At 37.1% G+C, this 26,734-nt stretch overlaps 12 protein-coding genes across 13 annotated transcripts; 6 read left to right on the top strand and 6 right to left on the bottom strand.

The window, feature by feature from the left end:
• The first annotated feature begins 58 nt into the window (after positions 1-58).
• On the top strand, positions 59-4,136 carry LOC100634344 (transmembrane anterior posterior transformation protein 1 homolog). Of its 2 annotated transcripts, XM_019997260.1 has the most exons (12): positions 59-523; positions 588-718; positions 1,103-1,221; positions 1,277-1,317; positions 1,630-1,745; positions 1,804-1,939; positions 2,336-2,503; positions 2,586-2,666; positions 2,958-3,127; positions 3,228-3,373; positions 3,669-3,919; positions 4,066-4,136. In XM_019997260.1, exons 1-11 carry the CDS (start codon positions 463-465, stop codon positions 3,904-3,906), a joined length of 1,407 nt encoding a protein of 468 aa, XP_019852819.1. In that variant the 5' UTR covers positions 59-462; the 3' UTR covers positions 3,907-3,919; positions 4,066-4,136. The 2 variants fall into 2 exon arrangements, with proteins under 2 accessions (XP_019852819.1, XP_019852813.1); XM_019997254.1 differs by lacking the exon at positions 4,066-4,136 and having other exon boundaries at positions 3,669-3,971.
• Positions 3,897-5,432, bottom strand: LOC100634467 (solute carrier family 25 member 44-like). Its single transcript, XM_003382725.3, has 2 exons — positions 4,503-5,432; positions 3,897-4,439 (listed from the first exon to the last, which is right to left on the bottom strand). The coding sequence occupies exons 1-2, from the start codon at positions 5,415-5,417 to the stop codon at positions 4,269-4,271; spliced, it is 1,086 nt and encodes a 361-aa protein (XP_003382773.2). The 5' UTR covers positions 5,418-5,432; the 3' UTR covers positions 3,897-4,268.
• Positions 5,433-5,459: 27 nt separating this feature from the next.
• On the bottom strand, positions 5,460-6,666 carry LOC105313174 (mesoderm development candidate 1-like). The gene has a single exon (XM_011406372.2). The coding sequence runs from the start codon at positions 6,639-6,641 to the stop codon at positions 5,556-5,558; it is 1,086 nt and encodes a 361-aa protein (XP_011404674.1). The 5' UTR covers positions 6,642-6,666; the 3' UTR covers positions 5,460-5,555.
• Positions 6,667-6,843: 177 nt separating this feature from the next.
• LOC100634343 (isochorismatase domain-containing protein 2-like) lies at positions 6,844-8,261 on the top strand. Its single transcript, XM_003382724.3, has 6 exons — positions 6,844-6,933; positions 6,988-7,115; positions 7,164-7,221; positions 7,280-7,422; positions 7,866-7,982; positions 8,032-8,261. Exons 1-6 carry the CDS (start codon positions 6,927-6,929, stop codon positions 8,176-8,178), a joined length of 600 nt encoding a protein of 199 aa, XP_003382772.1. The 5' UTR covers positions 6,844-6,926; the 3' UTR covers positions 8,179-8,261.
• A 25-nt stretch (positions 8,262-8,286) lies between these two features.
• LOC100634217 (deoxyuridine 5'-triphosphate nucleotidohydrolase-like) lies at positions 8,287-9,527 on the top strand. Its single transcript, XM_011406370.2, has 6 exons — positions 8,287-8,591; positions 8,717-8,808; positions 8,864-8,908; positions 9,119-9,193; positions 9,240-9,310; positions 9,368-9,527. The coding sequence occupies exons 1-6, from the start codon at positions 8,311-8,313 to the stop codon at positions 9,422-9,424; spliced, it is 621 nt and encodes a 206-aa protein (XP_011404672.2). The 5' UTR covers positions 8,287-8,310; the 3' UTR covers positions 9,425-9,527.
• Positions 9,370-10,072, bottom strand: LOC100634218 (U6 snRNA-associated Sm-like protein LSm7). The gene is made up of 4 exons (XM_019997304.1): positions 9,994-10,072; positions 9,838-9,937; positions 9,715-9,786; positions 9,370-9,646 (listed from the first exon to the last, which is right to left on the bottom strand). The coding sequence occupies exons 1-4, from the start codon at positions 10,003-10,005 to the stop codon at positions 9,504-9,506; spliced, it is 327 nt and encodes a 108-aa protein (XP_019852863.1). The 5' UTR covers positions 10,006-10,072; the 3' UTR covers positions 9,370-9,503.
• On the top strand, positions 10,071-11,644 carry LOC100634091 (uncharacterized). Its single transcript, XM_003382806.3, has 8 exons — positions 10,071-10,127; positions 10,172-10,286; positions 10,331-10,456; positions 10,504-10,579; positions 10,644-10,740; positions 10,857-10,936; positions 10,984-11,107; positions 11,245-11,644. The coding sequence occupies exons 1-8, from the start codon at positions 10,112-10,114 to the stop codon at positions 11,484-11,486; spliced, it is 876 nt and encodes a 291-aa protein (XP_003382854.2). The 5' UTR covers positions 10,071-10,111; the 3' UTR covers positions 11,487-11,644.
• A 407-nt stretch (positions 11,645-12,051) lies between these two features.
• On the bottom strand, positions 12,052-13,724 carry LOC100634090 (CDC42 small effector protein 2-like). The gene is made up of 5 exons (XM_003382722.3): positions 13,559-13,724; positions 13,375-13,511; positions 12,715-12,813; positions 12,557-12,649; positions 12,052-12,375 (listed from the first exon to the last, which is right to left on the bottom strand). The coding sequence occupies exons 2-5, from the start codon at positions 13,423-13,425 to the stop codon at positions 12,361-12,363; spliced, it is 258 nt and encodes an 85-aa protein (XP_003382770.1). The 5' UTR covers positions 13,426-13,511; positions 13,559-13,724; the 3' UTR covers positions 12,052-12,360.
• Positions 13,725-13,786: 62 nt separating this feature from the next.
• LOC100633963 (enolase-like) lies at positions 13,787-16,307 on the top strand. Its single transcript, XM_011405705.2, has 7 exons — positions 13,787-14,055; positions 14,156-14,223; positions 14,393-14,624; positions 15,235-15,368; positions 15,442-15,607; positions 15,661-15,785; positions 15,841-16,307. Exons 1-7 carry the CDS (start codon positions 13,833-13,835, stop codon positions 16,201-16,203), a joined length of 1,311 nt encoding a protein of 436 aa, XP_011404007.1. The 5' UTR covers positions 13,787-13,832; the 3' UTR covers positions 16,204-16,307.
• An 81-nt stretch (positions 16,308-16,388) lies between these two features.
• Positions 16,389-18,895, bottom strand: LOC100633837 (selenocysteine insertion sequence-binding protein 2-like). The gene is made up of 8 exons (XM_003382804.2): positions 18,292-18,895; positions 18,095-18,241; positions 17,813-18,049; positions 17,566-17,630; positions 17,446-17,511; positions 17,172-17,392; positions 16,925-17,079; positions 16,389-16,861 (listed from the first exon to the last, which is right to left on the bottom strand). The coding sequence occupies exons 1-8, from the start codon at positions 18,862-18,864 to the stop codon at positions 16,460-16,462; spliced, it is 1,866 nt and encodes a 621-aa protein (XP_003382852.1). The 5' UTR covers positions 18,865-18,895; the 3' UTR covers positions 16,389-16,459.
• A 3-nt stretch (positions 18,896-18,898) lies between these two features.
• LOC100633709 (protein prune homolog) lies at positions 18,899-23,727 on the top strand. The gene is made up of 11 exons (XM_011406346.2): positions 18,899-19,023; positions 19,144-19,728; positions 20,357-20,811; positions 20,896-21,076; positions 21,151-21,393; positions 21,439-21,589; positions 22,453-22,555; positions 22,617-22,748; positions 22,832-22,918; positions 23,267-23,365; positions 23,431-23,727. Exons 1-11 carry the CDS (start codon positions 18,970-18,972, stop codon positions 23,495-23,497), a joined length of 2,157 nt encoding a protein of 718 aa, XP_011404648.2. The 5' UTR covers positions 18,899-18,969; the 3' UTR covers positions 23,498-23,727.
• On the bottom strand, positions 23,699-26,619 carry LOC109581829 (stimulated by retinoic acid gene 6 protein-like). Its single transcript, XM_019996249.1, has 17 exons — positions 26,605-26,619; positions 26,462-26,547; positions 26,274-26,416; positions 26,107-26,227; positions 25,923-26,013; positions 25,746-25,874; positions 25,633-25,694; positions 25,550-25,584; positions 25,410-25,471; positions 25,144-25,358; positions 25,015-25,087; positions 24,913-24,961; positions 24,767-24,866; positions 24,585-24,695; positions 24,358-24,521; positions 24,160-24,300; positions 23,699-24,101 (listed from the first exon to the last, which is right to left on the bottom strand). Exons 1-17 carry the CDS (start codon positions 26,617-26,619, stop codon positions 23,839-23,841), a joined length of 1,860 nt encoding a protein of 619 aa, XP_019851808.1. The 3' UTR covers positions 23,699-23,838.
• Between the last annotated feature and the right edge of the window lie 115 nt (positions 26,620-26,734).

The raw sequence follows: 26,734 nt of genomic DNA, 5'->3' as shown, positions 1-26,734 counted from the left end.
TAATAGAGCGGTTTCATATGACGTCACGGAATGCGTCATAATTACTTCCGTATGGCAAAATGGCTACTTTGCCATTCATTTGTACAGCGCTATAAACTCTTCTGGCAGGCTTCCTTAACTATGAGCATGGCTAATTCGTGCTGCTCTTTCATTTGCCTGGACCCAGGGATACAAAGGAAGCAAAAAGTCCTCGGATAGAGAACCAGTGAAGCGGCCGAAGTGAACACAGTCTTGTCTTGTTACTCCTATAATTATTGCTATCGCTACTTTTCTGCTTACTACTGCTATAACTTTACTCCTTTTCTGCCTTGTGCTGTATGAAAGAAGCTGTGGAAGAAGCAACTTTACTGCTGTAAACAAATGAGGCTCATTAATTTTTGCCATACGGAAGTAATTATGACGTCAAAAGTGACGTCACTGAAACCGCTCTATCTATAAGACGTAACTTACTTAGACGTATTCATGACGTCACCATCCCGATCCATCGAGAATAAACTGAATAGATCAAAGATGGAGGAGAAAGGTATAATATACTGTCACCATAATTAATGGTGTCACTCAGTTGATTTTATTTTATTTTTAAAAAGGTATTTCACTGTTCACTTTTCTCAAGGGTGAGATAACCAGAGGTTATCACTTTCAGGAAAATAAAGAACTCTATTCAGAGAAACAAAACCGAGTACTAACCTTTATGAGAACGCCACGGGAACTGGAGAAAGTAATAATAAATTAATAATTAATAATAAATTAACAGTCAATAATTGAAAGGAATGTGGGGAAAAGGGAGATTTTAATTACGTTATGTTAATATTAATTTAATGATTATCGTAGTAATGATGAATGACGACGATAATGTGTAAAATTTTGTATGCACTCTTCAATTTAATGTACATGTAAATCGCCACTCTGCATTCACAACAAAAGCCTTGTGAGTATCAATATGTATACACACCTCCCTCTTAATAATCAATTCTTAGTATAAACTGCCTTGAACACTCTGAGGTCATACTACAGTCAGCAATCAAAGTATTACATTTTTAATAATAATTATAACATTCTTATTATTGTTATTGTTATTGTTATTGTTATTGTTATTGTTTAGTTGATGTTTTTTGGAGTCATGATCATGTTTGATTCTTTCCTCCTCATATTCTCGTTCCTCCCAATACGAGTCGCTTGGGCGTGTCTAGTACTTGTTTTTCAATTCCTGACATGTAGAAGGTACTGTATAGCAGCTGTTGCATTTTTACTCCAATTATTGCACATGTACATGTAGGTTAACAGTTCTACCAACACACAAATGGGATATTGCTAGAGGTAAGCATATGATTGGGTAGCGAATAACATAGGTCAGTTAACAAATAACAAAGACTTCAGAGTTTAATGTCAGTTCCAGTACATTATAGTAATCCATTATCCTGTACTGAACTGTGTGGTTGCTCATAGATGGAAATTGGAATGTGATTGTTGTATATGGTGGTAGCAGAGAGTGTTTAGGATAAACAGGCTCCTGACTGCTCCTCCATTATTATATCATGACCACACTGCTTCATCAGCAGTCACCCACACCAACAACTAATGGTTGATGTGTATTAATTAATTATATGGTCCTCTTTCTCTCTCTTCAAGGTCTAATGCTGGTGGTATGTGTGGTTGGTATGGGTTATGTGGATACCTCTCAAGTGTATCATCTAGTCCGTGGTCAAAGCGTTATTAAACTATATGTCATTTATAATATGCTAGATGTAAGATAGAGAGAGAGAGAGAGAAGAAATGAAACCAGTTTCAATGTTTTTTGTTTAGATTTTCGATCGTTTGGCTGCCTCTATTGGTCAAGACGTACTGGATTCTTTTTATTGGGTTTTATCGGAGAAGACCCAAAGAAAGAGAGACGTACTCTCAGTTCTGTTCTATGGCATAATTGGTACCGCCTATATTTGTATCCTTAGTTACTGGAAGTGAGTGTGAATGTTTTTATTTGGGGAAGTGCTGAGAGAGCAGAACACCTGCTGTCTGTCTTTAAAATTGTATTTTTAGCAGCTGCCTTAATAAAGTATATTTTAAATTCGGTTGTGTGTGTATGTGTATGTTCTTGTGTTGTGCTTCTTTGTCTAATCTGGCATAAATATTTATGTCCTTCATAAATGCAGCACTTACCAGTGTTTAGTAAGATACAATATACACATGTCAGCAGAAGGTCACCTTACCACGGTATAAATATACCAGAGACCACAAGAACATTGGTTACATTCCAGTGGCTAGTGGTGCAATAGCTGATGTAATACTATTGTTACTCTGTGATTGCCTTCTGTGATTTTTCTTGATTCTTCTTTAGTCATTCATGCTGTGTTGGTCTTATGCCAGGCAGTGACTCTTAATGTAGCCATCAACTCACACAACAAGGCATTGCTCACTGTACTGGTTTCTAATCAGTTTGTTGAACTCAAGGGAAACGTTTTTAGGAAATTCGACGTGAATAATTTATTCCAGATGTCATCAAGTGGTAATGTATTGCATATACATATGCATGTGTGCCTGTATGTACATGTATGTGTATATCCATGTACAGGATCCATTTCTTGCAGACATTAGGGAAAGGTTCCATTACCTTATCCTTCTCTCTATTGTAATGATGAGAAATTTAGCACAATTTCAATGGAATTTAGGTAGGATGTCATATGTGCAAGGGATATTGCTTAATATCCTTGATACTCACATGCTATACACTGTATAACTACAGTTAGTTGTTTTATGCTCACATTAAACTGGTTTAAACCACCTACCTGAGGTGGTTTAGATAAACCGGTTAAAACTGCATTCCACATCTAAACTGGCATGTCTTCATGCTACACAAGACTTAATTCATTGTATAATGTGTTCATTACATGTAGTTCTGAAAAGTGTAAAAATATAATGTGATTACTTACTTTCTTTCTCATCATGTCTTCTCTTTATAGATCACTTACATACCTTACTTCCCCTCATTGTCATAATATTTGTATCTGAAGTCTTTATCGACTGGATTAAGCATGGCTTCATTACAAAGTTCAATTCGATATCGCCTTTTGTGTATCGGAAATATGCTGTCATCTTGGCCAGGGATTTAACAAATAGCCAGAATAAATTGGTAAGAAAGAAAAAGAAAAAAGAGAGGGGGGAAATCAAGAGATTGAGAGACGTACATGTGCAAATAAATTAAAATATTGTTTATACATGTACCTTTCCAGTCTCATTCTCAATATTCCGATCTTGTGTCCCGGCGTATGGGTTTCACTCCACTACCACTAACCTGCCTCCTTCTACAGACACTCCTCACTTTCATTACTTTCCCAGGATTCTATGGAAAGCTATTACTAGCAATAACCTTTGCTTGGTAAGTAATTTAATATTGTAATTGTATTCCCTCTAAGGGAAAGGAGAGTGGGAGATTAGTTTATAATTTATGCATCATCATTTGTTTGCAGTGCCTGTGGCATTATTTGTACACTATAGATGTACTGATGTAGGATTACATGTAGTGATGTACAGTTGTACACACATGCATATCTTGTGCATGTGACAAGTCATGTTCTTATATCATACTACTGTGCATAACTGGCAATTATGTCATTCATGATATGAGTTCTATTATTGTAATCCTACACACGTTGTTGTTGTTCCTATTATAGTTTAGTATCCTTGAAGACATTAATGGGGATATTGTTACTGGGAGTAGCTTGTGGTCAGAGGAGCCAAGAGAAGGAGGAGGAGAAAGAGGAAGAAGGGAAGGAAGGGACACCAACCACAAGCAGAACTGTTAGTAATATCGGTTTACTTAGCACAGAAGGAGGAGATGAGAATAGAACAACCACTACTGATTTATCAAAGATTGAGAGATACAGTTTATGCAGTAACAGAATTGTTTGATTAATAACCAATGGTATATTGCATATGTTGTTCTGTAATTCACAATACTATAATCAAACAGCAAATACAAGAGCTTCATCAGTTGATTGAAACTATGTGCTTGCTATATTATATGTGGTTTTTATGTGGTATCATGGTGGTATGGGGTCCTTTCTATAGGTTCCAAATATTTACTACCAGACCAGTGTAGTTCAAGATCACGAATTACTTTCATCTGCACCCGATAATTTAGGATGTTTAATAACAATAATAATAGCTTTAATAATTTAATTATTATTAATTTTGATAATTATAATTTGTATACAGCCTCTCTGAAAATAATTATTATTTTAAAATAAATAAAATCGGAAGCCATTGACCTGCTAGCTGACTTTGAGACTCAGTCTCTTAACGAGCTCGTAACTAGTTACCATAATGGCAGCTGTTGGTATGGTGGCCGCTAATCTAGCACTGAGTCCTTTAGTGAATCCCCTAATACCCTCATTCTGCCAGAATTGGCGACATGTTTCACGGAATGTGTTATCTTGTTCTAACTGTATAGAGTATTTTTAAAATGCAAAAAGTTAATAAAAAGACTGATAATAGTATCAGCTCACTTGATATCTAGTTCTCAATACATCCATTGGATTCGTTATTGATGCTGCTAGAACAGCTGCTACTACACCAGTGGCAGATTGTACTACTGGCAATGGGAAGTAGTCCAATAGTCCAAATTGGACAGCCTTTTCATATGCGCCGCTATAAAAAGACCACCAGAGTGCACTGTTAGGTGCGTATGTCATCAGAGAGACGTGGTACCCTTTAAAAAATCCTCGAAAACCCTCTCGTCTCATTATGTCCTTCACTATATCAACGGCAGTGGGTAAGTTCTGAGTCGACTGAGTCATTCCTTTTGTGTAATATTTGAACTGGCCGGCCATCATTCTGTGCTGGGTTATGATGTCAACAGGGACGGTTACAGTTTGTCCCATGACTGTAGCACAACCGCCCGCCAGTAGGCCCTTTAGCTCCGTCCGGTAACCATGTAGACGGCTTCGTACCAGCTCGTATGTGATAATGTAAACCTGACCAGCTACCAACCCAAACGAATTAAATAAAAACCCTCTGTAAAGACCAGATATACCCTCGTACTGGGCTATCTTAATGAAAGCGTTGGTCGTCCCTGTGTATATTGATTTCTTTTCTTGCATGTAGAGTCTAGTCTTTATGAGGTTGAATGGGTACACTAGGCCACGTACTACCATAAAAAAAGAAGGGGCCAGGATAAAGTATTTCTTTTTGTCTAGTTGGTGCCATTCTATCATTTCCCCTGTCTCCATCCTTGGGGAAAGAAGGTAGTGTTTGACATGGGTTTCAAAGTCAGGGTGCTTTCTGAATGGTAGCCACTTCTGAAGGAGGGAGAGGCTCTGGGAGAGGTTGATGGTGATCTGCTGATGAGGTGACAGAGTGGGCTTGGTTATTAGTTTTTGTTTAATATTACCAACTTTGAATAAATAGAGTAATTTCGGCATTACGACAGATGAATATCCGGAGACCGTATAACTACATCCAAATTCAATGAATTATATTTTAATGAGCATGAAACCAGAAGTGACATTAATAATCAAAATAATAATAATAAATATATTTTATGCTTTACCAAAATTATTCTAAGTAGTTTGATTTGCTCTGGGGATGGGAGGAGTTCCTTGAGGTGATACAAAGGGGGTGTGTTCGCGAATAGAAGATGCCAACATCTTGCAAGATTCAGCAACTGCACGAGTACAACTTACCAGCCTCTGCCAATGCTTTTCATCTGAAATCTTCTTCTCTCCAAGGTTGAGGCTTTTTGCTGATCCGATCTTATTATCAATCAGTTGAGTGACAGTGTTTAGCATTTGAACGCTTGCACTCACGACAGACATTGCTCTGGCTAGCATCTCGGTCTGATTCTGTTCTCCTTCAGTAGAAAAGGAAGCAACACCACCTGCAAATTCTGGCAACGCAGCAAATCCAGCAACACTGTTAACAGCAGCTGCCAAAGCAACAGTAAACATGGCCACTTTCTTTTTGTCACTCCCACGCCCACTGGTAAGGAACCCTTTGACTGATGACACAAATGCTGACGAAGTCCCATCAAGACTTTGCACGCAAGCGCTGAACTGGTTCTGAGCTAGTTCTCCTATGCTTTCTGCAGTTGATGCCTGTTGACAGTTTTGGCGTAAAATTGTCAGGTTGCTTGCAATGGTTTGAGTTAGTTCAAGCATGTCATCGTTACTAAGAGTGCTTCCCCTTTCGCTGGAGAACTTGTTGCACGTATTCGAAATAATGAGGCGGGATTTTGCAAAAGAGTATTGATCGATGGGTCCCGGTTTAGCCGGAGATGTCCCGTCGCTCGAGAGAGCAGTGATGTACGCTGCATGACTTGTTGCTTCTATTAATATTGTTACTTTCTCCGAAATGGAACGGACTGTCCTTTCAACATCTGCAAAACTCTCGTCCTTTAGCTGCCTTGTTAAATCCTTGATTGCAATTGCAAGGCCTTTCGTATTGGCCACTATGGCGTCACGGGATTTGCTGTAAGAGTTATCTGAAAGAGAGAAGGGATGGAGAGGGGGTGCTCTGGTTGATTTTGAGCCTGAGCGGAGTAGGAGAAGCTCGGCCACAAGCTCCATTAGTTCTGTTGCTTCCTCGCAGCTGCGACTAACTTCTCTTGCAGAGAGGATGTAGAGAGGAGAGCGAGGGGCTGATGTCATCTTGCAGCTGAGAGATAAAACCTGACCCAACAAAAAATGGAGGAGAGTTCTGATCAAAATGAGCAACAACAAGAGCAAATAATGAGGACAAAAATTCCTCTTCTCAGGCCAAGCTGCTAAAAAGACGTATTTTTCGTTGCAGGGGAGACAGCCGGGAGATTTGTTTACTCAAGTGGTTTACTATAAAACGACAACAAGACAAGAAGCAACAGCCAAAGCTGCTAGATCTAGAGACCCACGCCCCATAAAACAGGTGTGTTCAAAAGAGGCGTGGCTCATTAAAAAATGGCAGGTAAGCACAAACTGATAAAGCTGCAAGTCTTGTTTATTTTTTCTATTTTTGCAGCTCAAGTTCTGAGAAATGTTGGTCGTCTGGCCACCAACAATTGCTATTTCTTTCTGTGTGACATGCAAGAGAAATTTCAACCAATTATTAGGTATTTCCCTGAAATAACTACAGTGGCAAAGAAAATGGTGAGCAAATCAAAGGTGATGACTATAAACTATTGTAGCCTTTTAAAGGTTGAAGCTGCTAACATACTTGAAATACCAGTAATAGCGACAGAGCAATATCCGAAAGGTAGTATCAATTATTAATACACTGCCTTCTTGTCCTTACTTGCTGCCTTTGCTGCTAGGGCTTGGTAATACTGTTAAAGATATTGACATTTCTAAAGCACAAGTTTTTGAAAAAACTAAGTTCTCCATGGTTATACCTGAAGTTGAAGAAATTCTTAGAGCAGAAAGCAGCAGGAAAAGTGTTGTACTGTTTGGAATTGAGGTATGAAAATTACCCAAAAATCTGGCCAAAGACCAATAGACTATGTATAATAATGTAATGCAGGGACGTGGGCCAAATTTTGCCAAAAATGAAAAGTAGAGAATTCTTCATTTTTATATTATTTTCTGATGCATATAAATGTACTTATGTTGCATAGAAACTTTGAGCTCATTCCGATCAAGTTTAGATTTTTTTTATGAAATTTTTAATTTGCTCCAAAATTGGGCAAAAATCCCTGTACTATAAGTACAGGGACTTTCGCCAAATTTTGTCAAAAGCGAAAAGTATAGAATTTTTTATTTTTATAATTTTTTCTGATGTATATACATGTACTTATGTTGCGTAGAAAGTTTGAGCTCATTCTGATCACATGAGGATTTTTTATGAATTTTTAAAGTTCCAAAAATCTCAAAATTTCTACTATCTTATATTTTTCTATTTAGACTCAAGTTTGTGTCCAGCAGACCTGTCTTGACCTGATAGAGCGTGGGTTTGATGTCCACGTTGTTGCTGACGGTTGTTCCTCTCGCTCTCAAGTTGATCGGTTCTTTGCATTTGAAGTTAGACAATTAAAAAAATATAACTATTATTATATATTTTCTTTGCTAGAGAATGCGTCAATGTGGTGCATTTGTCAGCACTAGCGAGTCTGTACTCTTTGAATTGTTGGGAGACTCTAAGCATCCAAAATTCAAACAAGTCCAGCCTCTCGTTAAGACCTCAGCTCCTGATTCTGGCCTCTTGACAAAACTCTAACAATCTTGAGACTGAATGATTTATAAATATTATTATTCATAACTATAGCTGTTATTGTTCAGTAAGATCTAATTAAGAAATTATTGAGTGTGAACAAAGTTTCTAATTTCAGTGGGTGTGATTTCATGCCTTATGATACCACGAATAGTGTGTAGTAGATCAAGATCTCTATCTCTTCAGTTCCTGAATCTACACCTCCCCATCACTACTACTATGGCTCTTGTTACTGACTGTGTTGATAATTCAGCTACTAAAAGGCTCAAAGTCGAGCACTCTAATGGAGACAGCAATTCAGTCGAGCACTCTAATGGAGACAGCAACTCTACTGTCCCACTGAGGGTCATGAAACTAACAGAGTACGCTTATCTGCCAACAAGAGGCTCCTCTGAAGCAGCTGGCTATGATTTGTACAGGTTGGTACAATGTTTGTTATTTTTTATCCCAATCCAAACATGTTACTGACCCCACATGAAATAATTAACAATACTTTTATAACATTATTGTGAAGTGTTTGGTTTGATGTTTCTTTCTTTCCCAGTGCATATGAAACTGTAGTTCCAGCTGAAGGCAAAGCAGTCGTTAAAACGGACATAGCCATAGCCCTCCCTCCTTACTGTTATGGAAGAATCGGTAACTTGATCATTATCATTATTATTATATAATTAATGGCATCTTTTTCTTGTAGCTCCACGTTCAGGATTAGCATGGAAGCATCACATTGATATTGGAGGTAAGTGGTAATATTGCATTATTGAAAGATGGGTTTTTGACACCTGTGGGTGTAAACAAGATACCTTGACTACGCCTCAAGATGTGAACAAGCATGCAAGGGGCGGATTTTGTTGAGTAAAATCTAGCCTACAAGACTGGTTTTTAAAATAGTTATTACATCAATAGTCTTCTATAGTTTTGTTATTACACCTCTTTCCCTCCACTCCAGCTGGTGTTATTGATAGAGATTACCGTGGTAATGTTGGTGTCATTATGTTCAATCTGTCTAAGGTAGATTATCAAGGTCAGTCAATGAGAACAAGTGCCTAAAAGTTAACACACACACGTAGTTCATAAAGGTGACAGAATAGCTCAACTGATATTAGAACGAATCCTGATAGCAGGCATTGAAGAAGTTGATGTGAGTAACAAGAAATATATTACAACACATGTGACATCAAACTATTCCATTATACAGAATTTGGATTCAACAGAGCGAGGCTCTGGAGGATTTGGCTCAACAGGAAAAAACTAAAACAATAATAATAAGAGAGACTGATACAGTACATTACTATCCAAACATGTTTGTCCATTAAATAATACATTATTTGTTCTTAAGATGGCTCTTGTTGTAAGAATGGATTAGCAATAGGCTCCATAGTGTCTGCTGGACATATTAGCACCACAGCTGTTCCACGGCAGACCACGAGACCAAGAGAACGAGTCTCGTCTGTCAACTTAAATTGATCCTTTGGGTCTAAAAATTTTAATTGGTGGGTGGGCAACTCATTAATTTATAAAAGTGACAGGCGTGGTTTGAGGTACCTTGCAAGTATTCAATAGCACCATCCAGTACAAGGTTGAGGAGTTGATCGTAGCCTTTCAATATGCCACTAGCTGTCACCATAAAGAACTATAATGCAATTAATTGTTATTTTTAAAACTTGCTTTCTCTTCCTCCTTGGAATTTAACTCTAATTCTCTTGTCAAGGTATTTGCCTAGTTCTGCACTCAAGAGGGTCTCTCGCCTTTTCTTATCAGGAGGTGCCTGCAAGTCAAAAAGATCGATATAAAAATGATTATAAAAAGCGAGATAATTGTTACCGATGCTGCCATTATAGCCTTTAATTGGCCTTGCCTCTTTCCTGTAATACCCACGTTGATCCACGTGGGTAGGCGGGCACATAAAACCGTATTGCCTCTAATAGTTGGTACTCTACCGATGATGGACGACAAAGGTAAGCTATTTTAAATGAATGCATTTTATAAGCTTTTAAAATAGCTACCCAGTTACATAAGACATTGTTGTCGGATGGAGGTCAGTCAGGGGATGAGGTGGAAGTGAAAAGGAGAAGAAAAGGACACACAAAACGTATCAGAAGACCAAGCAGTGCCAGGCAAGAAAGTTGAAATTATTTTAAAAATTACTTTTTCTCTCTAGGTTCATATTTGATGATTTCTCCAGCCAGCAGTCAGAGGATTTACTGAGACAGCATGGAAAACATGCCACGTACTTGGTATCTCATTTCCACGATCCACAAAGCTACCAACTTGTCATTAGATTTGAGTAGGACCATCATCATTCTAAAATATATCTTATGTTTCAAATTATAGCGAACCAGAAGGACTAGTGTTTAAGCATTATGCTATGGGTCTGACTGGTGAAAGAGAAGTATTTGTAGAAGGAATTGTACGTCCATGATCTTTTCTCTCGCTATTATCAATATGTGTATTGTCTCCTTTCTTTCCCATAGCAAGGTAAATTTAAATCTCTAGAAGATGGGATTTTAGCCGTCGAGGAGGAGCTAAGCACAAAATTGTCTCCAATATTTGATTTTGATAGTGATGAAGGTATGGCCACTGATAAGGAAGGAGGGACACACAAAATGCTTATCATGCTATAGGATTAATAAATAATTTACAAGAATTTACTCTATAAAAAATGCATTTATTTTATTCCACAACAGACACCGACTTTTTGTCCTCTGACTCAATATCAATAAGTCAAGAAGTTCCACCTGAATATGTTCCCGCTCAAAAATACCCAGTGAGTTGTTGAATGGAGTGTGTGTATATTATTGCATTTTATGATAGGAGGCACCACGAAAGCAGCTGCCATTCATTGTACCCATAAGACCGACTCTAAGAAGATTACAAAATGCGACACTGACAAATTCTCTACAGAGGGAATCCGACTACAACACTGTACCTGAATCTGGTAAATATTATGAAGTATAATATCATTAATATTTACATCTGTGTATTTTGTTTATTTTATTCAATTGCATTCAGTTATCTTTTACTTTCATCTTCACTATGATACTACCTTATGCCTTCTCCTTTCTTTCTCTCCAGAAGTGCACCACGGCTGTTGCTGGAGATTATGTCACACGGATCCACGCGGTCAATGGTACAAGCCACACAAAGCAGGTCCCTGCATGGCAGTCGTCCTTGTTATAGGATGGTTCTTTTTCTTGCTCCTATTTGGCTGGATAATAGCCCTTGCTCTTTTACTAGTTGGCATACTGGTCATGTGTGCATATACGCTGAACTTTGTCTGCACAGGAAGATGTACGATTGATGACGATGATGATTAATTAATATACGATAACTTTATTTTTATAATAATTTTTATAATTGTATAATAATAATAACTATTATTGACATTGGGTGCGGTTGTGTACATTCTGAATTATCTAAATAACAACGTTTGCCTGCAGCTGGAATTCCAGTGATGCCAATAGTTCATATAGTACACGCATGACTATACATTTGTGGTGTACCAACAATTGTTTGTCTTGTATCATTATAATGATGACATTGTTACTAGTACCAACACTATGCTGTTATTGTTGCCATCATTCCTTGTTCAGTAAATAGCCACTTGAGGGACTTCACACATTATTAGAGTAATTGCTGTATACAAGGGGAAAGGGGCAGTTGGATTGATAATTTAAAATAACACAAGACAATTGTGGTTGTAGCAGGAAAGGAAGGCAATGTGCCTTTTATTGTATAAGGTAGTACAATGGGCCAATGGCTCCATTTTATGTTCATGTCTGTACAGTGTAAAAAGGTCTTGTTAACAGCGTGACAGGTGTATGGTGTTTAGTAGGCAGCAGCTGGCTATACCCTTCCCTTTAAAGGAAAGGGAGAGACAAATTTGTCTTATAATGAGTCACATGATAATAATGTTTAACAATTTAACACACAAGAGAGAAATAGAGGGAGAGAGAAAGAAAGAAAGAAAGGAATTGAAATAATAATAATAAATTAATAGTAATAATAATATGAGGAAAATTTGTGAATACTCAATACATGCGTGGAGTACAGAATCACAGCAAAACATTAATACATGTAATAAAGGGCACAGAACAGGGACATACCCTTTAGAGTCACAAATAGGAATGCTAAAATCTTCAAGTTAATAAATTACACAATAACGTAATGTAAATTAAAGATGCACTAAAGTCATTCTTGATGACCCTAGAGAGAGAGAGAGGGGGGAGAGAGAGAGAGTGAGGGGAGAGAGAGAAGAGAGAGAGAGAGAGAGAAAGAGAGAGAGAGAGAAAGAGAGAGAGAGAGAGAGAGAGAGGGGGGGGGGAGAGAGAAAGGAAATAATAAAACACAGATAGGAAGAAGAAAGGGAGTATTGTAAAGTACATACCACATATTGTCCAGATGGCGTCACGTCTTCGGGTACTTCAGTTACTTCATCGTAGCCGCCTTTACTTTGCATTTGAGATTGTACTGATGATATCTATAGAATAAAAATAACAAAAACAGCCATCTTCTTATCTAATGTCATCATCTTCTAGTCCTTACATCTGATGATCCAAAATCTGACGAGCCAATATGACCTGTGTGTTGGAAGTTTTGTGGTAATCCAATCATACTCCGATCAATCTTTTTTCTTCTAGGAGGCTGGAGAGAGGGAGAGAGAGAGAGGGGGGGGAGAGAGAAAGAGAAGAGAGAGGAGGAAGAGAAGAGAGGGTTACAAGTAGAGAGAGAGGGGGGGGAGGGATTAAGGATAAAGGGAAGGGAGAAGGGAGGGAGATAGGGTCATTAGTAACAACAATAATTGGTACAATTTGTACTACATACATGTCTATATATAGTTGAAGCTATTTTTAGTAACATACCAAACTGGGTCATTTACCACACTAGCTCAAACATTGTAACAACATGTCTTTGAACATGCATCAAACCACTAATAATAATACAACCACCCAATAATAGAGACACATAAACCCAAACCAATACATGAAATAATAATAATAATAACAATAAAATTAATTGGGTGATGATAGTAGAGGGACCAAAACAAAATGTTTATTTTTTAAAATGAAATTCTGATAAAGCTACAAGTTAGGAACCGGTATACTGATAGGATAGGCATCAGTAATTATCCTCAATGGAGAGGAAAGATGAATGTTTAGACAAAAAACGCATGGCTACCTGTACAGGAGAGATCGAATGACTTACCGGGGCCTCTTCAACTCCTAAGCAGGATATGCATGACCAGGAATCGCCCATTGTTGCAAACACACGACCAGCGCGAGACCTCTTCTAGTAGGAAGATGGGAGAGAATAAGAGAGCCCTGTAGACTGCAAGTCTGTGTCTACGTAATGAGATTAGATAGAGCGAGAGAGACGATTGGGGATTTACCTGCAAATACTTCTTCTGCTTCTCCCTCGCTACAATGGAGGGACTGGAAACAGTCTCTGTGTAGTTTACTGTGGTTTTCTAGGCGTAAGATGTCTAAAGGGAACGTCAAAACAGAAGATCGACGCTTGACAACTCTAGCAAAAAGACGCCATCTTTTGATGACTGCAAAGGACCGAATATACTCGAATCGTTTCAATTTAACGAATCAGAAGAAAACATTTTGAAATTCTATTCTAATTGAATGTAGCCGAAGGTCAAAGGTGTTAACAACAACATGTCTGGACTTAGCAAGGTTTTGGCTAGAGAGATCTTCGACAGTCGTGGAAACCCCACCATTGAAGTAGACATAACGACAAGCAAAGGAGTCTTCAGAGCAGCAGTACCTTCTGGAGCCAGTACTGGCATATATGAAGCCTTGGAACTGAGAGACAAAGACCCAAAGAGATTCCTAGGGAAGGGTGTCTTGAAAGCCATTCAAAATGTGAACACTGTTATAGGTATGTTCCTACCTGAGATCTTCATTTTTGAATAGCTTCCTGACTATAACCCAGTAGCGATCGTATTTCTTTCATTTTTGTCATTTTTTGTTTGCATTAGGGCCGGCATTGATTTCAAAAAACATAGATGTGACCAATCAGAAAGAAGTTGACAAGATAATGCTTGAGGTCAGTTCTAAGCAAACATTGAGTGCACTGGACAACTTACAATGCATACACGTGCATGTACATGCACATTCACACTTCTGTTCATGCTACTTTTACTGACTTGTTACATGTGATCAACATGTGTTCACAACATGCCCTCCCCCCCCTCTCTCTCTCTCTCTTTATCCAGTTGGATGGAACAGAGAATAAGACTAATCTTGGTGCTAATGCAATCCTTGGTGTGTCACTAGCAGTCTGTAAAGCAGGGGCGGCTCATAAAGGAGTCCCTCTCTACAGACATATTGCTGATCTTGCTGGTAATAAGGATGTTGTGCTTCCAGTCCCAGCCCTTAATGTTATCAATGGGGGATCTCATGCTGGAAATAAGCTGGCCATGCAGGAATTTATGATATTACCTACTGGTAAGGACAGTTGGCTTGAAAATAATTTATTTTGGCTTACAATTGTGTGACTTTATTACAGCAGCTTAAAATTAGCAATAATGACCAATTATTTGTCATATGTACGTGTACATGTACTTGGGTGTCATGTTTGTTAGTTTGAACTCTCTTTAATTGGATTGTGTAAACTTTTGATGACCTATGATCTGTTGGTGATGGTAGCTTTATCACCTACATGTACATAGCCTTTAGTTTGGCTCAAGGTTTCCCAGTATAGTGCTCAGCTTCTTGTCAGCTCAGATTTAGCTTGCTCAGTAGAGCTTTGTGGGAAACCCTGATCCATGGTATTTTGACAAAAATGAAAAGTAGAGAATTCTCAATTTTTATAGTATTTTCTGATGCATATACATGTACTTATGTTGCGTAGAAAGTTTGAGCTCATTCCGATCAAGTTTGGATTTTTTTACGAATTTTTAAAGTTGCTCCAAAATTGGGACAAAGTCCCTGTACTATAGTACAGGGATTTGAAAAGTAGAGAATTCTCCATTTTCATAATTTTATGATACACATGTACATGTTTTGATGTTGTATGTTGCACATGAATCTCTTATTAACATTCAAATTGGTTTAGGTGCCAGCAGTTTTAGTGAAGCTATGAGGATTGGTGCTGAGGTTTATCATAATCTGAAAGCTGTCATTAAGAAGAGGTATGGACAAGATGCTACTAACGTTGGAGATGAAGGAGGTTTTGCACCTAACATACAGGTATTAATAACTTCATAAAAAGGAGATTTGATATACTGTAAGTGTATTATTTTTATACTCTCTCCCTTAACAGGATAATAGAGAGGGTTTGGAACTTCTAAAAGTTGCAATAGCAAATGCTGGGTACACTGACAAGGTTAAGATTGGAATGGATACTGCCGCCAGTGAGTTCTGCAAAGAAGGAAAATATGACCTTGACTTTAAGAACCCTAACAGTGATCCAAGCAAATGGCTAACTGGTATGCATACGAAATTCAGCTATTTATTATGATTTGACTCTTTTTTTCTGTAGCTTCACAATTGAAGGATCTGTATAAAAGCTTCATTTCAGACTATCCAATAGTCTCCATTGAGGATGGTTTTGATCAAGATGACTGGGAAGGATGGACTTCATTTACCGCCGAGACCGATATACAAGTAAAATAATTATAAATTATTGCTTTTATTTTGACTTTTCATTATTTCTCTTTAGATTGTTGGTGATGATCTCCTTGTTACTAATCCAAAGCGTATCTCCACCGCCATTGAGCGCAAGGCCTGCAACGCGCTGCTGCTCAAAGTGAACCAGATTGGCTCCGTCACTGAGAGCATTGAAGCATGCAACATGGCCCAGCGTAACGGCTGGGGTGTGATGGTGAGTCACAGGAGCGGAGAGACTGAGGATACTTTTATTGCTGATCTGGTCGTTGGTTTGTGCACTGGACAGATCAAGACCGGTGCTCCTTGTCGCTCTGAGAGACTGGCAAAGTATAACCAGATCCTACGCATTGAAGAGGAGCTAGGAGACAAGGCTGTCTTTGCAGGAACTAAGTTCAGGAATCCACTCAAGTCTTAGACTTTGCTGCTTTAAAAAAACAGTAGCCATTCAACATTGTCTAGTGGTACAGTATAGTGTATTGCTGATTATAAGTAGCAGTTATGATAACTTTTAAGCAAAAATTAATCAGTAACTTTTAAAGGGTTGGGGCAGAAAAAAAGCTCCTCAGTATTGCTGGATTTTATTTAGCAAGTATTAAAGAATTGGTATGAGTATCAACAAATCTATGAACAAAATTATTTACAGATATGCGTATCATCAAAATTAAAAACATTCAGTTTGAATTTGGTATGTTGAATGGTAGAAATTCTGGTGCCTCTAAATTCCAAGAGAATGACGAAGGAGCTGGTTTAGAAGGAACACCAATAGATTCATCTTTATCGACTTCACCAAAAAGTTGATTCCACTGACTAACAGGAACCACAGAATCATCTCCTTCATCCTCCTCCTCCTCTTTCTCTCTTTCCTCTTCTTCCTCCTCCACTGTCTGCATCTCAAACAAGTCTTCATAGTTATTAATGGTAACAGGTTGACCTATAGTCACTCCATCTTTATTGTGCTGTGGTTGATATGTGGCAGGAGCTCCTGATGCCAGCTCTTTTTCAATTTTGCGCCTTTTTTGCTGATATTGCTCAGTACTGATGCGAATTTGATCCATAAGCTTCTTGTATGTTTCCTAATTAGAAATTTAATAATAATAATGATGAAAAAATGCAATGGACAGTCATTCTTAATTTACCTCGGCCCCTGCACAACTTATAATCCCAATGCAGCCAATATTGAATTTCTTTTTCAAAATAAAAGCCAGTCTTCTCCTGTTGAGTGCAAACACCAGTGGTACCTCTTGCTCTTTGGCTGATTCTATAATACTGCTCAGTGTATCATCAATACCGCCTAGTAAAGGAGTGAAATAACAATTTTCTAATCAATACACTCTTCATATGTATAATATTATTGCTTTATATTATCTGACTATTGCTTAATACCTGGTGATTGTATTCTTTGTAGGTTGGGTGGAACTATGACGCATTTTAAATGTTTCAGCAACAGGTGCTTCTTGACTTCACGCAGCCCGCAAACAAACCGACGCTTGCTCTTAAACTTAAGAGGCTCATTCTTGTAAATCCTCTCCTGGAACCTGCTCAGGTCATTCAGGAGAGATTCCACAAGTCCATTAATCTTGTCAGTCACTAAATGTGTGCAATATCTTGAGGAGAAAATGACTACGTTAGATGTTAACGATTTGTTTTCTTTTCTCACTCTCTATAGTTTCTGTTGTGAAGACCTGGTGTACTTGTATTCTGCGGAACAGTTTGCATGTCAACACTATCCAAAGAGTTAAATTAACAATAATAATTAAGATATGGATTTGGTTATTACATTGTAGGTATGGGTTGGCCCTCTCCAGCTTGCTTCTTTCGCTCTTCTCTCTCTTTATCAATGATCTTATAGAAGCAGAGAAAAGGATACATTATTATTTTTGTATTGCACATGTTAAGTTTGCAAATTGCTACAATTAACAAGAATTAGCACCATGTCTGGATCAATGAATGAAAATTTTCCACCTCAACATAAGGAGCATTTAAACATTTTAAAACATAATATGACAGACTGCTATTATTATTACTTTTCTAAGAGATGAAGGCTTCCGTTTCTTTGGAGTCTCTCTCTCCTTTCCTCTCATCACACTAGGAGCAGAGGAGTCCAGGACATTCTTTGTCCCGCTTAGCTTAGCAGCTGTCATGGATGCATCATTGACTGGGGCAGTGGAAGAAGAAGGGAGAGAGAGAGGAGGAGGAGGAAGGGCAACAGTACCAGCTGTGATTTTCTTTACTGGTCTTGCATCTGCTTTAGCTTTTGATTTCTATAGGGAACATTTGAAAAACTAATTCTAGTTGCTGTTAAATACTTGTAAAGCATCAAGTATGCTTCCCAGTTCGAGTGTCATAGGCTCTTCTAGTTTCTTTTCTTTTTTCTTCTTTTTCTTTTTCTTCTTCTCCTCCGGATCAATGTCCATGTTGTCACTAGGAATTACCACTTCTTTCTGTGGTAAAGGCTGAGAGAGGAGTAACTATACAGACTCATAGGATATTTACACATGTTTACCTTTGGATCAGTTTTCACAATAGTACTCCAATCAGGTAAACTTTTATTAGTACTGCTATCCACTGTCTCTCCATTCTTCGTTGCATCACTCTGTGACATACTGGGCCATGCTTCCTTATGCATATCGAAAACCTCTTCATGTTGATCCTCCTCAGCTGAAGTTGAAACCAGTAAAGATTTCATTAGTGTCTTATCAACCATTAGTAATCCTCTCTTGCTGCCAGTACTTCTTGTTTCTTCTTTTAAAGTTCCTTCTTCCCCTCTCCCTCTCTCTCTCCTGTCTGGTATGATAAAAGGTTTTCCTATTAAACTCTTTGGATCAAACGGAGGCTGGCTCCAAACTTGCTCTAGCTCTAACTCCATTGCTTCTTCATCATTGTTGTCACTAATTCTAACCTCTTCTTTCTCATTGCTTTCACCTCCAGCCCCACTTTTCAGCAGTGCAGTATCAGAAGACGTGTCTATAAAGTATGTAGGCTTAGTTTTGGTCTTCTCTTTGCTTCCCTGCCCTCCTCTTCTTCTGTTTCTTGAACTAAGCCATAATCCATCACACGAGTCGTCAGCAAACTCCATAGTTAGTAGGTGTGGTTGCGTGGGCGAGCTGTTAAGGGTGGGGCTTCTTTTTCCTCTTCCTCTCTCTCTCTTCCCCACTCTCCCCCTCTCTCTTTATTACAGATAATGTCAGCTCTCTCTGAATTTGTAAAGCATGCAAGCGAGCACATTAAGGAATTGGTGAGTTGCGGCCTTTAGCAGTTAACATCTCCTTTATAGCAAATAACTTACTCTTATATTTATAACTCAACCAAAACAGTCACTCATGCTCTAACAATTACATATTATTCTCTTTTACAGGATGAAGGCATTCTTGCCACTCGCCTAGTGGTTGGCAATGAGTCCTGTGATCTTGATTCTGTTGCCTGCTCTCTGTCTCTCGCTCATTTTTACTGGTCAACTATTAGTTCCTCTTTCTTCTCCCTCCCTCTTCTAAACTGTCTCAGGGAGGACCTCTCATTACGTCAGGACATTGTCTGGCTACTGAATCATCTTAAAATTGACTCGTCTTATTTCTTGTTCCTCCCCGAGGTCTCCCTCTCTGATTTGCCACACCCTCGGGTGACTCTTGTTGATCACAATGTACCGGACGAGAGCATAAGACCTTATGTTGATGAGATAATCGATCATCATGACGATGCCCTCACCTTTGAATGTTATCGTGTCATAGAGCCGGTCGGTTCTTGCTCTACGCTGGTAGCTGAGAAACTTTTAAGCTCTGAGGATTACGAAATGCCAAACGATGTGGCAACATTTTTGCTGTCAGCCATTTTGATAGATACGGGTAATTTGAAGATAGAGACCAGAGTGACGGAGAAGGATGTTGAGATTGCGGGGAAATTAGGATCTTTCGTTAGCTTATCAAGTGATCAATTATACTACAATGTAAGTTAATTTAATTATAGTTATTATTATTATTATTATTATTATTATTATGTTACTCTTATAATATAATTAGACAATTAAGAGGTCATAGGAAGTTGTAAAGTACTTTAATAAATGATAAGAATAATTCATAATAAAGTAATAAATTCTTATCATATTGAAGGAGGAAATGAGCAGCAACTCTCCTCACTGATTGCTTTCAATTTATTACAAAACAAGTCGTTACTTTTCAATGTATAATAAGCCTGTAGTATAAAAGTGTGTATGTGTATAATGTACTTGTTGTTGCCAATTCTTGTAAGGTTATCTTGTTACCTTCATGTACCCTGACTACATTTAATTAGGCTTGGTTATGCTGAAAATGCACACACACACATGTAATCATTCATGTGTATAATAATAATAATAATAATAATACTATACTACACTGTACAGTTGTGTTTGTGTATATAAGCACAATAAGAGAACAGGTAACACTTTGTTACTTATCAAGGGACTGCTGTATTGTCACTGTTGTGTCTTTTATGTGCGTGAGATAGTAATTGCACAAGACAATAATAGTAGATCGTTATTACTATTATTTATTTATTTATTTATTTATTTATTTATTTACATGTATTTATTTTAGGTACTGACAGCTCGTGAAGATGTAAGCGACTTGACAGCTCTTCAGATACTCAGAAAGGATTTTAAAAAGTCCGAAGCTGGTAACTTCATCGTTGGTTTCTCGTCAATGACACTATTAGTGACGGACTTTCTGGCAACAAAAATGAACGCCACGAGCGATTTGGAGCTATTTTCATCACAGCAAGAGCTCCACATACTAGTTCTATTGAGCATACAGCTGAAACCACTTCGGAGACAAATAGCACTCTATCAGCGTCCTGGGCTCCCTCCAGCGAGTGTTCCGGCAGATCTCGTAGACTCTATAGCGGCCAGTCTTGAGGCCGACCATCAGTTGCAGGTGGAGAGGATCGGAGAGGGTCTCTTTGACGGTATCATAATGGAACAAGGGAACACCTCATTCTCGCGTAAACAGATCCTACCTCTCATCATGTCCTGTCTGACCGACTCACCTCCAGAGTAAGGCAATAGAATATAATTAATGATAATGTAGTGCTTTGATTGTATGGCTTTTAATTAATTTATCTTGAAAACTTATTTTAGCGAAGTTAAGACTCATAGGTTGAGGGGTTTCCCAAGATCTGAGACTATATATCTCGAAGACCCTCCACCTCTTCCACTCCCTGCGTCCGTGAAAGAGGATGAGAAGGAAAGAGAGAAGGGGAGAGAGGAGAAAGGGGAACGGGAAACGACCGGTGAAGAGGAGGGACAGTTAGAACCACACGTAAGAAAAACTGATTATTATTATTATTATTATTATTATTATTATTATTATTATTATTATTATTGTGTCTCTAGCTGACAGCCAGTCAACAAGGCAGTCTGCTACAGTTAGAAAGTATCAGTGCACGACTAGGAGAGAGCATGGATTCCTTTGCACTGGCTCAAGACAGCGACGAAGAAAGAAACAAGACTCCCTCACCAAATGCGTCTCTTTCTAATCTAGCGGATCGTAGCATTAGTTCAATCGATGATCCTCATCCACATCCTCTTGAACCTCAGGTCATTGTGTCGTCTCCAGCTGCTATCCTCCCACAAGAAGTAATTATGTAATTTCTTTTTTATTATTTTATTATTATTTGTTAGTCTGATGTACCGCCTCCTGCTATTCCTGAGTACACGCCAGAGGAGGAGAGTAAGGACACAAGGGACTTTAGACTAGTCATGATAGGAGGAGAGGAGAGACGGATAAGTCTTAAACTGATTGAGCTGTATCGCCCTATTGTACAACATGGAGGTATGTACAGTAAGAGAGATGAAGGGAATTGTGATATGTACGTATAATAGTGCCAAAATTTAAAAGTAAAAGATTCTCCATTTTTATAATGTTTTCTGATACATATACATGTACTTATGTTGTGTAGAAAGTTTGAGCTCATTCCAATCAAGTTTGGATTTTTTACGAATTTTTAAAGTTGCTCCAAAATGGAACAAAGTCCCTGTACTATAGTACAGGGATTTTTGTCAAATTTTGTCAAAAATGAAAAGTAGAGAATTCTCCATTTTTATAATGTTTTCTGATACATATACATGTACTTATGTTGCGTAGAAAGTTTGAGCTCATTCCAATCAAGTTTAGATTTTTTACGAATTTTTCAAGTTGCTTAAAAATCGGGCCAAAGTCCCTGTACTATAGTACAGGGATTTTTGTCAAATTTTGTCAAAAATGAAAAGTAGAGAATTCTCCATTTTTATAATGTTTTCTGATACATATACATGTACTTATGTTGCGTAGAAAGTTTGAGCTCATTCCAATCAAGTTTAGATTTTTTACGAATTTTTCAAGTTGCTTAAAAATCGGGCCAAAGTCCCTGTACTATAGTACAGGGATTTTTGTCAAATTTTGTCAAAAATGAAAAGTAGAGAATTCTCCATTTTTATAATGTTTTCTGATACATATACATGTACTTATGTTGCGTAGAAAGTTTGAGCTCATTCCAATCAAGTTTGAATTTTTTATGAATTTTTAAAGTTGCTCAAAAATAATAAATGTCATGTTTTTATTGAAACATGTATATGCACTCACTACATGACATTTGAGTAGTGTTTAGTGTAGGAGTGTCTTGTCCTAATGAAATATATTATTTATTCCTACTACAGGCTATCTTGGGAATGATCAGACAGCCATTGTTGTCATCAGCTCGTTTTATCTACCACCAAAAAGTCTACGGAATTATCCTCAAGTTATTTCACAGCTTTTCTTGTAAGAGCAAAAAGGGGAGGAAATAAAATCAATTAATGTTTGTGTTTTTTACTGCATGTAGTTATGTTCTCTCAGTGGTTGAAAAGCTTGTTGTTGATGATTATGTGATAGTCTATCTGCACAGTGGAGCCCCTAGGAACAGCATGCCTGGCATTCAGTGGTTCCATCGCTTCTATAGAATGATTGATAGAAGGTAAAAGCACAAGTTTCAATGTAAATATTTTGCTCAGTGACTTGTTGTCAAATTCAATGTTATCATTTGTGTTATGTTTTTAGGTTGCGTAAAAATTTGAAAAACTTGTTTATTGTTCATCCATCGTTTTGGGTCAAGACAATGCTTCGGCTTTTAAGACCTTTCATCAGGTAATTTATTTAATTATACAAAGACATATTCTGGAGATTTTGGGGTGGGAAATAAGACAAAATTCTTTTAACTTGGATTTTTTTATTGCCTGGTGCATATAAAGTGTGAAAAAAGGTGTGAAAAAAGGTGTGAAAAAGAACAGGAAATAAATTATTTTAAAATTTATTTGTATCATTTTAATTTATTTTTTTGAATTTTTAGTAAATCATTTTAATTAATTCTTTACTTCCTGTTCCTTTTAACACCTCAAAGGTGTAAAAAAAGGTGTGAACAAGAACAGAAAATAAACTATTTTTTCAATTTATTTGTACGATTTAATTTATTTTATTTAAAATTTATTCGTTTAGTCGCAAGTTTTACAGAAAAGTCTCTCACATCAATAGTCTGAAGGAGCTCAACGAACAAGTTAAATTAGATGCAATGCTCATACCAGAGGCTGTGAGAAGGTTAGACCTATCTTGATGAGTCTTACGCCATATTTTTATGTTCTTTTTTCTTGTTCAATTTGTAGCGTTGATCATCACCTGAATCCGTCCCATTATTTAGAAAAACCAGATTCACCAACAAATGAGAAGTAATTAAAAGGACAAAAACCAATTATTAGAAAGCACTACAGCACCCCGTCATTAATTATAATTAATAATTATTATTGTTGTTATTATTATTCCAATTTGTACTTCTGAGAGGCAAGTAGTTTCATTTGTTGTTGTTTTTGTTGATTATGTGGATATTGTTGTCATTTTGTAGTATAATTGTTAATTATTGTTGATTTGTGTTCCTTTTTTGCTGTGTAATTTTTACAACATGATTTGCACAATGTGAGTAATTATTATAAAAATAAAATGGGGAAAATGAAACCAAATTAGAATAGATAATAGATATGCAGTCAGACTAAGAAGTCAATTTGACTTTACATTTGTTAACATTCTGAAGCTGAATAAGGTGACAGGAGCTTTTTCTCATCAGGTAAATCAATCATAGCCTCAGGTAGCAAGGAAACTCCATCATACTCTACAACATCTACTTTTTGAGTAATATCATCATCACATTTATCAGTATAACCTCCTGCCCAGGTCTTCCTTAGCTTTGGGTTCTTAATGAGCGTGTAAGCAACAAACCAGCGGTTTCTGGCTCGAGTAGAAACCCTGGCAGCAGCTGATGGCAAAATATAATCATTGTCTCCTAATGTTGGAATAAATATTATCTGAAATGTTGATGTAAAAAAGGCACATTAACAAACCTTCGCTCATCATCTTCATAGAGAAATCATGGTTCTCAGAGCTCAGCTTTTTGTTTGATTGCAGGAGCATAACAAAGACTTGAAGGACTGGGTTTTTGAGCAAATTCTCGACCAGGACAAAACTTTTATACATATTAAAGCCTAGATAATGTAAATATAATAAAACAGACAAAGCATATAGCTTTGTAAAATACAGACCTGAATCAAATCTTTCAAAACCTTTTAAAAACAGGAGGCGGTCCATTCGCGGCAGCAGGATAACCATAGACAAGAAAGAGAGAGTGACACGCAAAATAGCAGTCATAAGTCCAGTGGCAATGTTATACAAAAGCATAACATAAGAAAAGAAGCAAAACATTCTCCTAAAACAACAACAAAGTGTTCATGCATCTACTAATAGTTAGGTTATATAGTATATAGCTGACTTGTTGGTAATGATCAATGTCTTCATTGAACTGCTTTCTTTAGCTACAAATAATAACTTGCAAATGATAATCTGGGAGACTGTTAAAATCACAAACCAAGCAACAAGGACACTATAATTATACAGGTTAGAAAGTGATATCAGTAGATACCAGTGGACATAAAAATTGATTATTATGCGTACAAAAATTTGTAGTAGTAGTATCCCAGCTGTGAAGGGAATATTATCAATGCAGCCACGAGAGAAAGTAACACAAAGATGACGAAATAATAGACAAACCAAGCTATATAAGGCAAATATTGATTTGATAAAGATCAAGTTACGGATACCTGTTATTACTGCAGCAATTTGATATCCAGCATACCTTACAGAAGAAGACTAGGGAATGAAAAGCTCATAAATGGAATATTTTCGTACAATGTAAGTCTTACCAAAGTAATTGATGGAAACTTTATCTTTTTGAAGAGTTTTTTCCCTCCAGTTCTAAATTCTTTCAATTCAACTCTACACATTATGAGGAAAATATTTTTTTTAATAATTATTTTAGTGAAAATACATACTGGACTGAGTATATAACATGAATGAAATGCCCCACCAAAATGACAACAGCTAAAATTGGTGAAAGAACTGATATAGAAGTCAAACTGTCAAAGACCCTATTAGCGATCTTTATTTGATTGTCATTCAAAAATAGAATCTCATCATTCCATGATTTTACTTCTCCTTTTAAATAGTCAAACAGATATGGTATTAGAAAAACAGTGAATGTAACAAGCTAGAAAAACAGAAGAAAGCAATCAGACTTGCTTTTTTGTTACAAGCATACCTGAAAGATAATGACAGCATCAACAATACATACTATCAATAATGAGAATGGAAGCTTCACCCCTAAATAATTAATAACAATAATAATAATAATAATAATAATAATAATAACCAATGATAATAATAACAGTATAACTTTACTTGTATTAATGTGTTTCTTAAAGAAAGTTGGATTCCTAAAACAACATATCACATACTTAAAATACCAAGCATCATTACCATACCTCTCATATAGTAATCGTTTGACATACTTGATCTGAGACTGAGATTGAGGTTGTTGAACGACCTAGTACATTACATTTAATCATCCATTTCTCTCTCTCTCTCTTTGACTCACAACTTCCTTCCAGTTGCCATCAGCTCTACAAATTCTCACAGTCTCTCTAATGATTTTGTAATGATACCATAGCACAATACCAATAATGCAAAAGATTTCAGGAGCATATGCAATCACGTATTGACTATACTAAAACATTAAAAGGGATTAAAATAGTTATTCTTAAACTAAACTAACCAGTAAATTAGAGTAGACTTTTGGAGTTCCAATATCATCTGCATCTGCTTGACGTAGGTTCATCACAAGGTTATACACTCCAATTCCCAAACTAAAAACATATTACAAATAAAATGAACTTTTTTTTTACCACCATCTGAATCCTAAGATTGTTTTCATCAATCAGCTAATTTAGTAAACTTACTACACATCACTGTATATGGCCCCTAGAGTATATCCAACAATAGGGACAGGTGCTTCAACACAGGCCAGGAGTGGAAATGTCACGATAATATTAACAAGAAGCAAATACATGATAAAGAAAACTATAAGGCAAAACAGCTAGTGATTTTTTTGCATCATTGAACTAACTGCTAACAAAGCTGGCTCCCCATTTGTTCACATTAAAGTCAATGCTGTATTCATTCAAAGTAATCTGAAACCACGTTGAGGCAAGAGCACCACAAGCCATCACATAGACGAACTTGTGCCGAGGGTTAAGGAAGTTTATCGGACTATGAGGAAGAATTTAGAGTGATCAGTCTTTATTATTGACTTACAAAACGAATCCTGGTCTCCCTCCAAAGCAATCGGGATACTTCTTTGTTCTCTTTTGCATAAAAATGAGTATTACCCAAACCACAATCTAGTAGAAACAATTAATTCTTGTTAAAGGAAGAGGAATTTAATAAAGGAAATGAACTCTCAACTCTACCATGATGTCAGTGCATGAAATAACAATTTAGATACTGATACGTGCACAAAAAAAGTTGGCACAAGATCTAATTTAGACTACATCCCGATCAATGCTTCGAATGTCTATAACATGCTCT

The sequence above is a fragment of the Amphimedon queenslandica genome, unplaced genomic scaffold (assembly GCF_000090795.2).
Source record: "Amphimedon queenslandica unplaced genomic scaffold, v1.1 AMPQUscaffold_13519, whole genome shotgun sequence".
In the NCBI taxonomy this organism is placed as follows: domain Eukaryota; kingdom Metazoa; phylum Porifera; class Demospongiae; order Haplosclerida; family Niphatidae; genus Amphimedon; species Amphimedon queenslandica.
The sequence above is the reverse complement of the archived record's forward strand: the minus strand, read 5'-3'. Positions and strand labels throughout refer to the sequence as shown.